This window comes from Callithrix jacchus, chromosome 18 (assembly GCF_049354715.1).
Source record: "Callithrix jacchus isolate 240 chromosome 18, calJac240_pri, whole genome shotgun sequence".
In the NCBI taxonomy this organism is placed as follows: Eukaryota; Metazoa; Chordata; class Mammalia; order Primates; family Cebidae; genus Callithrix; species Callithrix jacchus.
In genome coordinates, this window is record NC_133519.1 from 27023420 (window position 1) to 27039246 (window position 15827).

At 34.3% G+C, this 15827-nt stretch overlaps 1 protein-coding gene across 7 annotated transcripts in view; it reads left to right on the forward strand.

Moving 5' to 3' along the window:
• Positions 1-15827, forward strand: part of COP1 (COP1 E3 ubiquitin ligase) — a 229676-nt gene that overhangs the window by 41480 nt on the left and 172369 nt on the right. For 5 of the 7 annotated variants that reach the window (XM_002760336.5, XM_008984964.4, XM_008984963.4 and 2 more), the window contains one exon: positions 10972-11040. The exons of the other annotated variants lie outside the window; for them this stretch is intronic. In XM_002760336.5, the coding sequence (XP_002760382.3) occupies positions 10972-11040 (69 nt within the window). The remainder of the gene's footprint in view (positions 1-10971; positions 11041-15827) is intronic. 7 annotated transcript variants of the gene reach the window in all.

Below are 15827 nucleotides of genomic sequence, written 5' to 3' on the forward strand. Positions count from 1 at the left end.
GTGTGTGTATATGTGTGTTTTTAAACTACATTTCTATAATAACTAGTACAATTGAGAATTTTTTTAGTTGGTCATCTTTGTTTTCTATTTGATGAATTACCTAGTCATATTCTGTATCCATCTCCTGATGGCTCAGTTGTCTTTTTTCTTACTGATTTGTATGTGTGCGTGTTCTTGTATTTTGGATATTGCTACTTTGCCAAGTGCATATTTTAGTAATTGAATTCTAGTTGAATTTCGTTATAGTTGGAGAACATAATTTACATGATTTTAGGTGGTTCCATTTTAGCTGCTTTGTTGGTTCATCACTTACAGTTTTTTGTCTTTTTAGTGGTAGCTTTAGAGTTTTTAATATAATTGCTACCACATTCTACGTTAAAGTAGTATTTTACTATTTTATCTTATAAGAACTTTTAAAACAGTACACTTTCATTTTCTCTCTCCTGGCCATTGTATTATTTTCTGTCACAAATTTTACTTCTAAATGTGTTATATACTTCACAATACATTGCTATTAATTGTGGTCAAATTATGGGGATTTCTGAAAGGTCTTACATTACCCATTTGTTTACCATTGCTGGTGTACTTTATTCTTTTGTGTAGATCAGTTTCTATCAGTTAGCATTTTCCTTCAGCATCAAGGACATCATTTACCATTTGTTTAATGCAGGACTGCTCGTAGCGAATTATTTCTTTTATATGTCTGACAGAGTCTTTATTTTACCTTTGTGTTTGAAAGATACTCCCTATGTATATATAAAATTCCAGATAGACTTTTAAAGAAATGTTGCTCCACTGTCTTCTAGCATTGTTTCAGATGAAAAGTCTGCTGTCATTCTTATCTTTTATCTTCTTAATGAAATATGTTTCTCCCAATTTAAGGTATTCTTTTTATGGGTGTAAGCATTTTGATTATATGTGCCTTGCAATAGGGTTTTTTTCCCCTCTTTGTGTTCTTTGTTATTGGTGTTCTTTGAATTTTTTAGATCTGTAGATTTATAATGTGCCTCAGATTTAGAAAATTTTCAGCCATTATTTCTTCAAATATCTTATGTCCCCTCTTTCACTTTGGGAATTCCAATTACATATCTCTTAGGCTAGTTGAAGCTGTTGTTTAGGTCACTGATGAATAGTTTTGTTCCTTTGATCTTTTTCATCTATCTCGTTAATTTTGGATAGTTTCTATTGTTGTCTTCCATTTTTCTCCATATAGATTGACTTTTCCTCTTATGATGATATGTATTTTTCTGCTTCTTCACATGCTTGTTTTTTAATTAGATGGCAGAAATTATAAATTTTACCTTGTTCAGTGCTGAATATTTTTGTGATCCTTTATATATTCCTGAATTTTGTTCTGACATGTAGTTAAGTTACTTGGAAACAGTTTTAATCTCTTGAAGCTTGTTTTTAAGGTATGATAGATAAGACCAGACCAGTTTTAAGGTATGATAGATAGAACCAGATCAGTTTTTTGTCCCTGATAGTTTTGCCTCACTACTGAGACAACCTTTTTGAGTACCTGATGCGTGTATATTTCTAGGTTTTTCTACTCTGGCTGCTGGGAACATGTAATATTACTGGCCCTTTGTCTGGAAAGCATTGTTTAATATAGTTGGACTGATGTTTTATTGTTGAAGGTAGGAATGTAAATCCCTTTTCCTTCATTTTGGGCCAGAAGGGGAAGCTCAATTTGAATGTGTTTAGTCGTTTGAAATTGATTGTGATTTTCACTGTAGCTCAGCATAATCTGTTTTCTTAAATATTTCACTTGTATTTGAAAACAGTGCTTTTATTCATTGTAATACTTTATTATAAATATGATTATGTAGAGTTGGTTAATATTATTATTGTTATTGCTATTATTATTATTTTTTGAGATGGAGTCTCTCTTTATTGCCCAGGCTGGAGTTCAGTGATATAATCTCCACTAGCTGCAACCTCCACTTCCCAGGTCCAAGTGATTCTCCTGCCTCAGCCTCCCAAGTAGCTGGCATTACAGGCACGCACCACTGTGCATGGCTAACTAATTTTTATATTTTTGATAGAGATGGGGTTTCACCGTGTTGACCAGTCTGGTTTCGAACTTCTGGCCTCAGGTGATCCACCTGCCTTGGCCTCCAAAATTGCTGAAATATGCAGACATGAGCCACCCCGCCCGGCCAGTTAGTATTATTTTTTTTTTCTCCTTGCTCTGTCAGTGCTGATGAATGTGTTATAATTTTGATTGTCTATTTTTCTTTTCTTTTCTGGTAATTTTTGCTTCATGTATTTTGAAGCCGTTATTAGGTGAAGTTCATACATGTTTAGAATTTTTATATCTTCTGGATGAATAATCTTCTTTATTATTATGAAATGGATATGTTTATTGTTGGAAATAGTTCTTGTTCTGAAGTCTACTTTGTCTGATAATGATATAGCCACAGCACCTTACTTATAGTTAAGGTTTCCATGGTATAGTCTTCTTCAGGCTTGAAATTTAATTCTATCATTGGTTATTGTCCTTATAAAGTGTGTCTTTAAAGTAGGTATTTTTTTTTCTTTTGTTTTTAAAAACACAGTCTAATAAGTGCATTGAATTGAAGTACTCATGTCCATTTTAATTTCATTTAATATAGTTATTGATATGGCTAGCTTTGAGTCTACACCACGGCATTTGTTTTTCATTTCTTCCTCCTGTTCTTTATCACCTCTTACTCCTTTCTTGCCTTCTTTAGACATCATTGAGTTTTCAGTTTTCCATTTTATCTTCTCTATTTTTCACATACTTCTTTTTATTGTAATTTTAGTGTTTTCTCTAAATACAACAAAAAACAAAAGGCCCTTTCTCCCATACAGTCTATGATATGCTATTTCAAGGACAATATGTTTACAGTCAATCTTGAATATATGGTATATACCACTGTAAAAAAAATGTAAAATGTTACCATAACTCAGTTTACTAAACTACTTTCTTTTGGTTCAGAGCATGTTGTAAATCCCACCAAATATTTTTTTTCTTTTTTTAAACATTGTTATTTTGGCTTTTGAAGATATGATACAAAAACAAAACAACAAAACAAAAACCCACCAGACCCTTTCTTTTATTTACCCAAATATTTACCTGTTCAGACGCTCTTCATTTTTCTTGCATCCATCTAGCTGATTTTCTGGGCATCGATCTGGCTGATTTACCTTTCACTTGTATACCTTTCTTTATTATTTCTTGTAAAGCAGATTGTTTTGGTCTGTATAGAAGCTTTGGGTTTTCTTTAAAACACTTTAAAGATACTTGTACTATTCTTTTGTTTCTGATTAAATCGGTAGTCATTTTTACTGTTCTAAAGCCTGTATGCCCTTAATATCTTTTTTCTGTCTAGCTGCTTTTTTTGAAACGGAGTCTTGCACTGTTGCCTGAGCTGGAGTGCAATGGCGTGATCTTGGCTCACCGCAGCCTCCGCCTCTGGGGCTCACGTAATTCTCCTGCCTCAGCCTCCTGAGTAGCTGGGATTACAGGTGCATACCAACACACCCACTAATTTTTTGTATTTTTATTAGAGATGGGGTTTCACTATGTTGGCCAGACTGGTCTCGAACTCCTGACTTCATGATCCACCTGCCTTGGCCTCCCGAAGTGTTGGGATTACAGACATGAGCCACTGCGCTTGGCCTCTAGCTGCTTTTAAGATTTTCTTTTTGATATTGGTTTTCAGCAATTTGACTTCATTATTCCTACATTTTATTTTTTTTTGTACTTATCCTTTGGGGGTTTCATGGAACAAGAGGATCTGTTTTTTGTTTTGTTTTTTGGCAGTGAACAAATTCAGTGCCTAGGATTTAATTTTTGAACATGGTGAGCCATTATTTTTTCAGCCCTTTGCTCTCATTCCTTTCCCTGTAGGTTTCTAGCCAGATATTATTATAATGTTTCATACTATCTTGTAGACTTCTGATGTGCTGTTCTTATTTTTCCTTTTTTTCTGGAATTTAAATAATTTGTATTGAACTGTGTTTGAGTTTATTATTCCTTTCCTCTGCTGTCTACTTTGCTCTTCATTTCATCCAATTTTTTGTTTTGAAAATTTTAGTCATATTTTTTATTTGTAGGATTCTCATTTGTTCTTTAGTTTCTTTTTTGTAATTCTTCATCTTTTTATTCATTTTGTCTATTCTCCGGAATGCTTTAATAATAACAGTAACATTTTAAAGTTCTTTGTTGGTCATTTTAGCATCTGGAGTATCTGTATATTTCCTCTTATTGCCTGTTTTTGTTTTATTTTAAATTTTTCTACTTTTCGCATGTCTTGTAAATTTTTTTATTGTATCCTAGATGGTCTTTATTCAGGTCATACGGAGTGTAAACACTTTGGGAGGCTGAGGCAGGAGGATCACTTGAGCCCAGGAATTTGAGGCTACAGTGAGCTATGATCATATCACTGTACTGCAACTCGGGCACGGAGCTAGACCCTGTCTCTTAAAATAAGAGTGGTATAGCGACTAAAATAGTTACTGTATTCTTTCTGTATGGTCTTTTTTTTTTAGGAGCAAGGATGAGAGACAGACCTTTTTGGTTTTAGTCAGGAATTTAGCTTAGTTGGGGCATAATCGCTGCTTGAGTTAATTTCAGTTCATTGGCTTTAAAGAATAGTAGGCATTTTTGGTTTATCCCTTTGTTTGTTACTGTGGAAGTAACCTTTTACATTTTAATTTGAAGAGGATTAAACACTAATTTTTTTTAACTGAAGTGTTTTGTATTGTGATAGTGTTGTCTCAGTGATGCCAGTTCTTACAAATCTCAGTCACTCATTTTATGAACTTTTTATAAATATTCATCCTTTGCTTTGAAGCATATGTGTTCTGAAATTGTTTCCAGGCTTTATGTTCTTTATTTCTAATAGTTTGGCTCTTTATGTTTTTTAAGTCTAATACCTATTTAAAATTTTCTGTTAAAATTAATTAAAAATAAAAACCTATTTAATGCAGAGGAAAGTATATTAATTTAGTAATATGATTATGGATTTTTCAGTTTTCCTTCCAGTACTGTCATCTTCTAGTTTTATATCCTTTCAGTGTTTTTGTATTTTTTAACTTTTTTAGAAGTGCATGTGCAGATTTATTATATGTAGGTAAACATATGTAATGGGGGTTTGTTGTACAGATTATTTTGTCACCCAGGTATGAAGCCTAGTATCCATTAATTATTTTAACTTATGCTTTGCATCTTTCTACCTTCCACTCTCAGATAGGCCCCAGTGTGTGTTGTTCTCCTTTATGTGTTCACGTGTCCTCATTGTTTAGTTCTGACTTATAAGGGAGGACATGTGATATTTGGTTTTCTGGTCCTGTGTTAGTTTGCTAAGCATAATGGTTTCCAGCTCCGTTTGTGTTCCTGCAGAGGACATGATCTCCCTTTTTATGGCTGCATAGCATTCCATGGTGTATATGTACCATGTTTTCTTTATCTCATCTACCATTGATGGGCATTTAGGTTGATTTCATTTCTTTGGTGCTGTAAATAGTGCTGCAGTGAACATACATTTGCATGTGCCTTTATAATAGAAGGATTCATATTCCTTTGGGTATTCTGGTCACATATGCCCTCTCAAGACTGAGCCAGGAAGAAATTGAATCCCTGAACAGACCAATAAAGAGCTCCAAAATTAAATCAATAATAAATAGCCCTTCCAGATGTACAAAGAAAAGCTGGTACCATTCCTACTGAAACTATTCCAAAAAATTGAGAAAGAGGGACTCCTCCCTAAGTATTCTGTGAGGCTAGCATCATCTTGATACCCAAACCTGACAGAGAACAGAAGAAGAAAACTTAAGACTGATATTATAGATGAACATCCAGTGCAAAAATCTTCAGCAAAATACTGGCAAATCGAATCCAGCAGCACACCAAAAAGCTTGTCCAGCATGATAAAGTAGGCTTTATCTCTGGGATGCAAGGCTGTTTCAACATATGCAAATCAGTAAATGTGATTTATCATGTAAACGGGACTAAAGACAAAACTACATGATTATCTCAATAGATGCAGAAAAGGCTTTCAGTAAAATTCAACCCGCTTTCATTTTAAAAACTCTCAATAAACTAGGTATTGAAGGAACATACCTCAAAACAATAAGGGCCATCTATGAGAAACCCACAGCTGACATTATTAAATGGGCAAAAGCTGGAAGCATTCCCCTTGAAAACCAACACAAGACAAGGATACCCTCTTTCACCACTTCTGTTCATTCGACGTAGTATTGGAAGTCCTGGCCAGAGCAGTCAAGCATAGAAAGAAAGAAAGGGCATCCAAATAGGGAGAGAGGAAGTCAAATTATCTGTTTGCAGATGACATTGTTCTATATCTAGAAAATTCCGTAGTCTCAGCCAAAAAGTTTCCTAAGCTGATAAACAAGTTCAGCAAAGTCTCAGGATACAAAATCAATGTACAAAAATCACTAGTATTCATTCCTTTCAATACAAAGACTTGGAAACTACCTGACTTATAAAAGGGTTTATTATCTAGTCTTTAGAGTCATTCACTTTTCCAAACTGTAGTATTTTTTATTGCCTTATTTTCTTATTCCAGAGACTTTTACACTCCCGGGGCATATATCAAAATCAAGTTTTGGGTGGGTAAAAGATAAGTGATAAGCCTACCTGCCCTGCTGCCATCTCTTCCTTACAACCCTCTGTACAAAGTGAGTATAGAAAATTTGATGAAAGAAACTAGAATTGAGAACTGGAGCGATGTTCCATGAGCAGACATGTTTTAGAAGAAGAAAAGGTAGAGAATTTAGGAATTAATTTCGTAAAACCCATTGTGTCCACACATACGTTTTGGAAGATCTTCAGGCATTCTCAGATACATCTGTACCACTATTTGAAGTCTGTGTTCTATTTATACAAGCAGAAGTGAATAGCCTTTCGAAGTTTTTTGTTGACAGTAGATTTAAAGAAAATACCATATTGATCTAGAGAAAAATTACTACTTAAATAATGGTAATAGGCTATGTAAAGTATGGCACGATGACTCCTGTTTGTGAATTGTTACCTGTACATTTTAAAGATAGGAAATATGAACCCAAGTAGGGGAATACTCATAAAGTTATACAGGGTTTTTTTTGGTTAGAATTTTAAGCCTGGCACCCTGGCTCATGCCTGTGATTACAGCACTTTGGGAGGTCAGGGAAGGCAGTTCACTGGAGGTCAGGAGTTCGAGACCAGCCTGGCCAACATGGTAAAACCCAGTTTCTACTAAAAATACAAAAGTTAGCCGGGCGTGGTAGTGCGCCCCTGTAATCTCAGCTACTCTGGAGGCTGAGGCAGGAGAATCTCTTTAACCTGGGGGCTGGAGGCTTCAGTGAGCTGACATAGTGCCACTGCACTCCAGCCTGGGTGACAAAGTGAGACTCTGTCTCAAAACAAACAAAACAAACAAAAAAAATTTAAGTGATAAATACTTCTAATTTACAATGTCATAACATTAACTAGGTTTATAGCAAATATCAGCAGTCCTTAGTCTATCACTCCCAGTCCCTTATATCAACTTTCTAGAAGGAATCTTTTCAATTTTTAATTGTTTTTATTTACTGCCACTTGCTCGCTCTCTCTCTCTCTCTCTCTGTGTGTGTGTGTGTATTTTTTTTTTTTTTTTTTTTTTAGAGATAATTTTTTGTTTTAAGAGAGAGGGTCTCACTCTTTCACCCAGACTGGAGTGCAGTGGCGTGATCACTGCTCACTGCAGCCTTGACCTTCCTGGGTTCAGGTGATCTTTCTATCTCAGCTTCCCAAGTAGCTGGGACCACAGGCAAATGCCACTGTGCCCGGCTAGTTTTTGTATTTTTTGTAGAGACAGTGTTTCACATGTTGCCCAGGCTGTCTTGAACTCCTGGGCTCCGTCTGCCTTGGCTTCCCACCGTGCTAGGATTGCACCAACAATTTTGTTTCTAAATAACTTGCCTATGCCATTCTGCTTGGAAAGTCTTATGCAAAAACACATGTTCACCCTCGAAATGCCAGTTGTTCTCCTCTCGAGAAACTATTGTAGAGTGAACTGAACTGGGAAGATGAACTCATGCTGACTAAAACTATAAGGACCAAATTACTCATTTATAGTGAAATATATGAAAATTAGTTACATTAGTTATTTACATAGTTCTGACCAGTGCATTTTCTCTCAGTTGGAAAGACATCTAACATGCCATATAACAGAAGGATACTAAAGCATGGAATTGGAACAAGAAGAGTTTAATATACAGTTCACATATTTAATTATATTAGGCTGTAATCAGGCAGTTATTCCATTTCCATAAAAGGGATAATTTTTTCTTTTAGAATACAACAAAATTTAATTGCAGAGAAGGATAGGAAGATAAAGAAGACCAATGTTCTATAAAAATTTGAAGCATATTTCATGTCACATGGCAGATATGCTCCCTCTTGAGACACTTTACTGAACCAGATGGGACAAGTGTAACAAAAACTTGATGTATTGTAAAGAGTACTGAGAGTAGAGAGTAAGATTCTAAATATGTATATTTCTTTTTTTTTCTAAATACATTTCCTTTTGTTCTTTTTCTTACACACTTCTTTGTCCAAAAATGGGAGAATTGGGATAAATGATCATTATATGTTTTTTGGAAGTTTTGACAATTGTAAGAAATGTTTAGAGAATTGGCTTCTTCGACTTCTAATTTTAGTAGTGGAATTACTTTCATGTTAAATTCTGCACTTGTTCTAACAGAACAATATATGGCTCGACATTTTGGTATGATTGGTTATACTCTTCTTTCCATTTTTTAAGGCATTCTTTTTTTATTATTCCATTATCTTTTTTATAATTTTCTTTCATATTTATATATGAAATTATAGTTTCACATTTGACATTCATCTCCTTTCTTGAAATTCTTCCTTTAAAAAGGTTAAACTTCAGAAGAAGTGTCATGGGGTGAGTTCCTGGTGTATGCTGTTGACCCCGCTTTCCTTTTACATTGACATTTTGGGAACTTCCCCTTCTCCTTTCTACAAATCAGTTGCATTCTTGTCATATTACATATTCTAGTTAATAGACCGAAATGAAGTATTTAAATTTATAATTTTGAAGATAGTTTGTACACTTCCTTTGTAAATGAACTGTCACTTTATTAGCTTGGAGTTTCTTTTTGTATAAAGTTGTTACTTTTTATATAAATGTGTGGTCTTTGCCCTCTAGACAAATAATCTGTAGATAGTGGTAGCCAGTGTAGAGAAGTCCCAAGAATGATGTGGAAGACTTGGATGCTTTGTCATCACTGTTGAGTCAGAGCCCTTGTGAGTTTGTTCTGTGTGACAGATTAACTCACTTGGGAAGAATGATTCCAAGGTCCAGTCAGTTTTTTATGCAAGAAAAAATTTCAGTCTTCATGATAACTGTGTTTGGAAATGTATTCAGTTGTAAAACATATTAATTCAGTTATATTTTTTAAATTGGAGTATCCTATGTGATTGTCACTTCATATTTCATCTCCTTATTTGCCTTGACTTGTCAATTTCATTGATCTGTTTTGCCGCTCTTTTTTTTTTTTTTTTTGAGATGGAGTTTTGCTCTTGTTACCAGGCTGGAGTGCAATGGCGCGATCTCGGCTCACCGCAACCTCCGCCTCCTGGGTTCAGGCAGTTCTCCTGCCTCAGCCTCCTGAGTAGCCGGGATTACAGGCACATGCCACCATGCCCAGCTAATTTTTTTGTATTTTTAGTAGAGACTGGGTTTCATCACGTTGACCAGGATGGTCTTGATGTCTTGACCTCATGATCCACCTGCTTTGGCCTCCCAAAGTGCTGGGATTACAGGCTTAAGCCACCGCGCCCGGCCTTTTGCAAAAGATCTGCAAGAGAGATATACTCTAGAAGTTAGTGTGAGGTGGTCATGCTTATTTGTAGTATGTGTTATATCTTAGTGATTCTTCAGATTTTAATTGGCTGCTTGTTATCATCTGGACACTTATGTAACATAGATTACTGGAACCTTTTCTAGAGCAGCAGGATCAGAATTTTAAAAATCTGACCCAGTGTCTGTTTTAACAAATGCCCGAGGTAATTCTCTTTCATAGCTAGGCAAATTAAAGTTTTATTAATCATTTTTATTCATATATTTTTGCTTGTTTTGAAATTGCTCCACTGGGCTTTTTTATTCTTCCTTTCAAGTATGTAAGAAAAAATAGAATGTTCATAAACTATCTCTAATTGATATTGTTAGCTTTTGATATCCTTTTTGTATATTTTTATCAGATTCACCTGGAATTCCTGGTTCTTCTTGTGCGTTTTAACAGTAAAAGATATATATTTGTATTTTTATGTTTTGCTGCCCAGAAGATGTCAAGGTTTATTATGCTTTCATTTATCTGTTCTATATCTTTGTTTCAATGACCAATTTAAGTTACACCCTTCTCCCAACCCCCAAGCTGCCCACTTGATTATATTAAATTTTTTTGTTTTCAGATGTTTGATTTTGCCTGACATCTTCCATAGAAAGATGTTCTCACATCTGTCAGTAAATAGGTAATAACTAGAAATAGTAAATTTGACTTCTGAAAGTATAGGTTTATCTCTGTTTATTACACTTAACCTCTGCAAATGAAGTTCTCATGAAGAAAGTGATTTTAGTGTCTGTAAGCTATGTTACTTCCATCGTAAATTTTTTTTTGATGTTTTATTACTTCAGTTGAGTAAGAGAAGGCTAGGAGTCAGGTAATAGAATTGCTATTATCCATGAAAAGATTTTTCAGCATGTTAGATGAGGGATGTAATTTAGAACACCTGTTTCTCAAAGTTAGTTTTAGTTAGTTTTGTAGAAAATTGATTCTTTAATGCCAGTTAGCAAATGGAAAAACAGTTAAGTAGCTGTAATAGACTAACTTAGATGGGTGCATAAAGTTGCTTCGTACTGGTTATACTATGGTGTTAAAGAAAACTTTCAACTCAGTTGTATTTTTTAAAAGAACAATTATAATTTTCTATTGTAGGAATCTCATGCAGCCCAACTACAGATTCTTATGGAATTCCTCAAGGTTGCAAGAAGAAATAAGAGAGAGGTATATTATTTTGTGTGTTTTACATAATGTTTTATTTACAATTGTTAACTGTTCCCATTTTGTAAAAAGCATTTCAGGCTAAAAAAATTTCTTTAAATATTTTAAAAAGCATTTGAATTTTTAGGAGGTTTCCTTAAGCTTTCTTACTCTATTTTTTTTTTTAAACTTGATATTTAAAAAATCATTTTGTGGAGATGTGCTGAAAAGTTATCAGTAAGATTGACTATAATAACTTACCTAAAAGCTATAAAGAGCTGAAAATAGAATTATTAAATAACAGTACCCTTCACCATGAAAAGAAAATAAAACTTAGGAAAATTTAGATTATAAAGCCTTAAGTAGGACATAGTTTATTTCTTATGGTAAAAAATGCATGTGGGCAAAAACAAGTAAAAAGATAGCTACCTATTTAGAACTTGGGAAGTCTAACTCTTGGAGGATAATCAAAAGGCAATTTTGTATCAACAATTTTATAGTGAGCATGTTGTAATTTAACATTTATAAAATTTCTCAGTCATTTCACGTGTATACAGAATGTGGGAAAATTAAATAGTCAAAATCCTGTGTTCTGGATAGCATGGTAAAATTACTTTGAAAACATTTTTTAAAAAATGTCTAACTAGCTGGAACCTGGTATGTTTATGTTAAGAATTGTCTATGATACTTTTTACTCACTAAAAAATGTGTAAATTGTCCATTATGTGCTGTGTTCTGGGCTGTCTTTATTCTTTTCGAAAATAAATAGAGATTTTTTTACTGGATGATGAAATATTATTTATATTGTTTGTGACTATATTTTTCTTATTCTCAACTGTTGTTCATTTACTTATGATTTAAGTATTCCTGCTAACAAACATTGTCTATTATAAATTTAAGATTTACTTTTTATCTCTTAGGTTTTTTTGGGGGGGGACGCATTGGGAAAAATGATGTCCAGTCATTCATTTGTTCAAACATCTGGTGAGGCAATATAAACGGCAATGTGCACGAAAGTTGCCTGATGCTCTTGCTAAAATGCATGCTCTGATTAAGGGAGCCTCTGTTGGAGCCTGACCATCTGCATTTCTAGCAAGCTTCAGTGATGTTGAAGTTCTTGGTCCTTGGACCACACTTTGAGGATCAAGGCTGAATATTTTATATGAAATTACATGTTTCTGTCTTAGACTTTGAAGTCATTGAGAGTGATATTCAGTACATAAGAAAGTACCTGATAATTAATAAGTAAATGAATCAATGAAATTAACGCTTAAAATCTCAAATACTTGGAGTTTAAATGAAATCACTAGTTATCATCTGCGTCCTAAATTATTTTTATGAAACCTAATGGTTTTCATTAGCCTCTGAGGTTTTCAGTATTATTCATTGCTTCTGTAGGGGTCTCCTGATGCCTGCCACAAATTGTTAGACTTGACATTTTAACAGCATATAACTGTAAAACATTGTGAAGGGTCTGAAATTTTTTTACCCTTTTAGCAGGTTAACAAGTTAACTTGCCATGGTTTCTTTGATGCTGGCAGAAGACCTGAGACCACTGGAAATAAAAGATTCTATTACTCATGGGACATTTGATAGCATCAGCTTCATCTTTGCATCAGTTCCTTCTGACCCCTGTGTCCCACATCTGACAATGTGGAGATGGGTCTAGGTGGATGCTACATACACAATGGATTTGCTTGTGTTACAGCAAAGGAACCCTCATACTAGGAAACCCCAGTCTTCTAGAAGGGGTTACTGGCAAACCTCTTCAATGTTGGTACTGCCAGAAGACATGATTTTTCTTATATTGGTCAGAAAACAAATCTGCCCTCTGCCCCCAGAATAAGTCACTATTTCTGTCTTGCCAGCCTTTTGCTGTATAAACATTCTTGGAAAGATAATTTAGAGCAAAAGCTATCACAAGATATACAGAAATTGGAGAGAGATTGGAGAATTCCTTCCCAACATTAATTTTTCCATGTGATCTTCATTTGGCCTTTCTCTGATGTGGTGGCCTGTGGCCTCCCACAACACCTTCTGTAATATTGACTTTGATCTTATAGCTTTGGCATACCGTTTTTATATTTTTGATATTAAACTTCTGGGTGAATCGTGCTGTAGAACTTTTTTGCTTGATTTTGATTTGAATCTAATGTAATCCTTGTGATTTTTTTCTCTCTCTTGGACCACATTTTCTTGTAGTAGGTGGGTTATCCAGGAAGCATACTAGTTCCAAATGCTTCTGGGTATTTGTGCCTCCAGTGTACAGTGATTTTACTGTCATTAATACATTTTGGTTTTTTTAAATTTTAATATATTTATGATTGAATGACTTTGAGTATTTTAATTTAAATTACACAAGAAATTCCTAGAAGCTATGTTAACAAATTTTAAACATTTATTACTTTGATTACATTTCATGGATTTCACAATAATTGGAATTAGGTACTGTATGATTTTTAACAAGTTTTAGTCTAGAAAATATATAGTTGATTAATACCTCATGTTTTAGTGCAGACAGAATGCAGTGAGTGGTTGTATTTATTCTTGCATGTAAGTCTATTTGCCTGTTTAATCCTCAAAATGAATATAATTGTTAAAGATCTTAGGACTTGTAATACAGTTTATATACTTGTACTTATTCAAGTAAAATAGATTTACCAGGAGGCAAATTTCTACTTTTGAGTTTGTTTTTCTAAGATTAACATTCAGACTTTGAAAATTAACTTTGTGATTTCATTTATAACTTTTAATTGGAGTTCTTATGAGTGTAGGTTTAGGCATTGATATATACCAATCAAAGAAGTTAAATACCCTTTTTAAATTTAATGTTAATATTCATTTAACTCATTTGGATAATCAGTATTCCACTGTTAAAACTGGCTAGTAATTTAGGGCCATTTAATTTTCAGTTTTATTTTTTCCTACTGACTCTCTTTGGAATCTTAAGAGAATGCAAAGTGCAAGGTACATAATAGGCTTTTGCATTAGTTATCTGTTGCCGTGTGACAAATTACTCTCAAATTTGATGCCCTGAAACATTGAAAATTTAATATATGGGGGTCTAGAATTTTGATTCAGAGTAGCAGGGTGCCTTAGCTCTGTGTTTCTTACCAAGCTGCAGTTATGGTATTGGCCAAGGTAGTGGTTATCTCAAGGTTTGACTGGGATAGGAACTTTCCAAGCTCACTCATCAGCTTTTGGAAAGAGATACCAATTCTTTGGCATATGGGCTTCTCCGTAGGATAGCTCACTATGTGGCAGCTGGCTACCCCTCAAAAGGAACAAGTCCTGTAATCCTAGCACTTTGGGAGGCCGAGGCGGGTGGATCACGAGGTCAAGACATCGAGACCATCCTGGTCAACGTGGTAAAACCCTGTCTCTACTAAAAATACAAAAAATTAAATGGGCATGGTGGCGCGTGCCTGTAATCTCAGCTACTCAGGAGGCTGAGACAGGAGAATTGCCTGAACCCAGGAGGCAGAGGTTGCGGTGAGCCGAAATCACACCATTGCACTCCAGCCTGGGTAACAAGAGTGAAACTCCATCTCAAAAAAAAAAAAAAAAAAAATTAACAAGTAAGAAAGCAAGAGAGTATTGAAGACAGAAGGATGTGATTACTATGAAGTGGGGATCTTCGGAGGCCATCTTAGAACCTGCCTATTACAGCTTCTAATAGTTATAAATTAACATGTTAGTCTTCCTTCATGGTCAGATTAAACAAAAGGGCCTTGGGTTCCATGTAAAAGCCAGTCTTTTCTGTGCTAGTTTGTACCAGCATTTGAATGGTTCCCCTCTATTTCATGTGATTTAATTTTAAAATACACTTTTTGACATTTTTGATACCCATTCAATTTACTGTAATAAAATCTTTTTGATGAGTCGTGGTTTCCTTTTGGTTTTATTGTGAATATTAGTAAATCAAATTTTAAACCGTTTTTATATGAAAAACACAGAAAAGTGTATAAAACAAATTTGTAGTTTAAAGAATTATAGTAGAGTGACCATATGTATAAACACCATTGTAAACATAATAGAATACTGCTAGAACTCCTGAAGCTCCCTTACCACCCTTTTTGGATTGTAGCCATCTTTGTTGCCCAGTAGGTAACCAGTATCCCAAAAGTTATGGTGCTTTCTTGCTTTTCTTTAATGTTTTGCTACCTGAGTGTCCAGAGGTCTGTCTGTTTTTGAGCGTTATGTAAGTGTGCCTGTGCAGTAATCTTTTGTTCCTGTCATCTTCAGCTAAATGTTAAGATTCATCCATATGTTTATATATGACTGTAGCTGATTGATTTTTGTTGTTGTATAGTATTCCATTAAGTGAATATATTCCACTTTTGTTGGTAATGGGCATTTGAGTTGTTTTCAGTTTTGGGCTGTTTACAAAAAATACTACTGTCTTATATGTGTAGCCAGATTTATTTTACTATGCATATTTATATGGAATGTATTTAGAAGTGGAATTTATGAGTCATAGGATATGTGTACCTTCAGATTTAATAGATAATGCCAAAATAGTTTCTGAAACAAGTTGTATTACTTATTCTTCCTACAGGCATTATATGAGCATTTTCTGTTGCACTGTGTTCTTACCAGTATGTGGTATCAGTAGATTTTTTTCCAGTTTAGATAATCTTGGGGTATATACAGTTTTCTATGGTTATAATTTTTATTTTCCTGATGACTGATGAGGTTGAGGATGTAGTACTACATTTATTGACCATTTGAATTTTTTTAATGTTTGTGTCTGAAGTACTTGTTTAAAAATTTTTACATTTTTTGGTTTGATTTTTCTTAATGGTTTGATA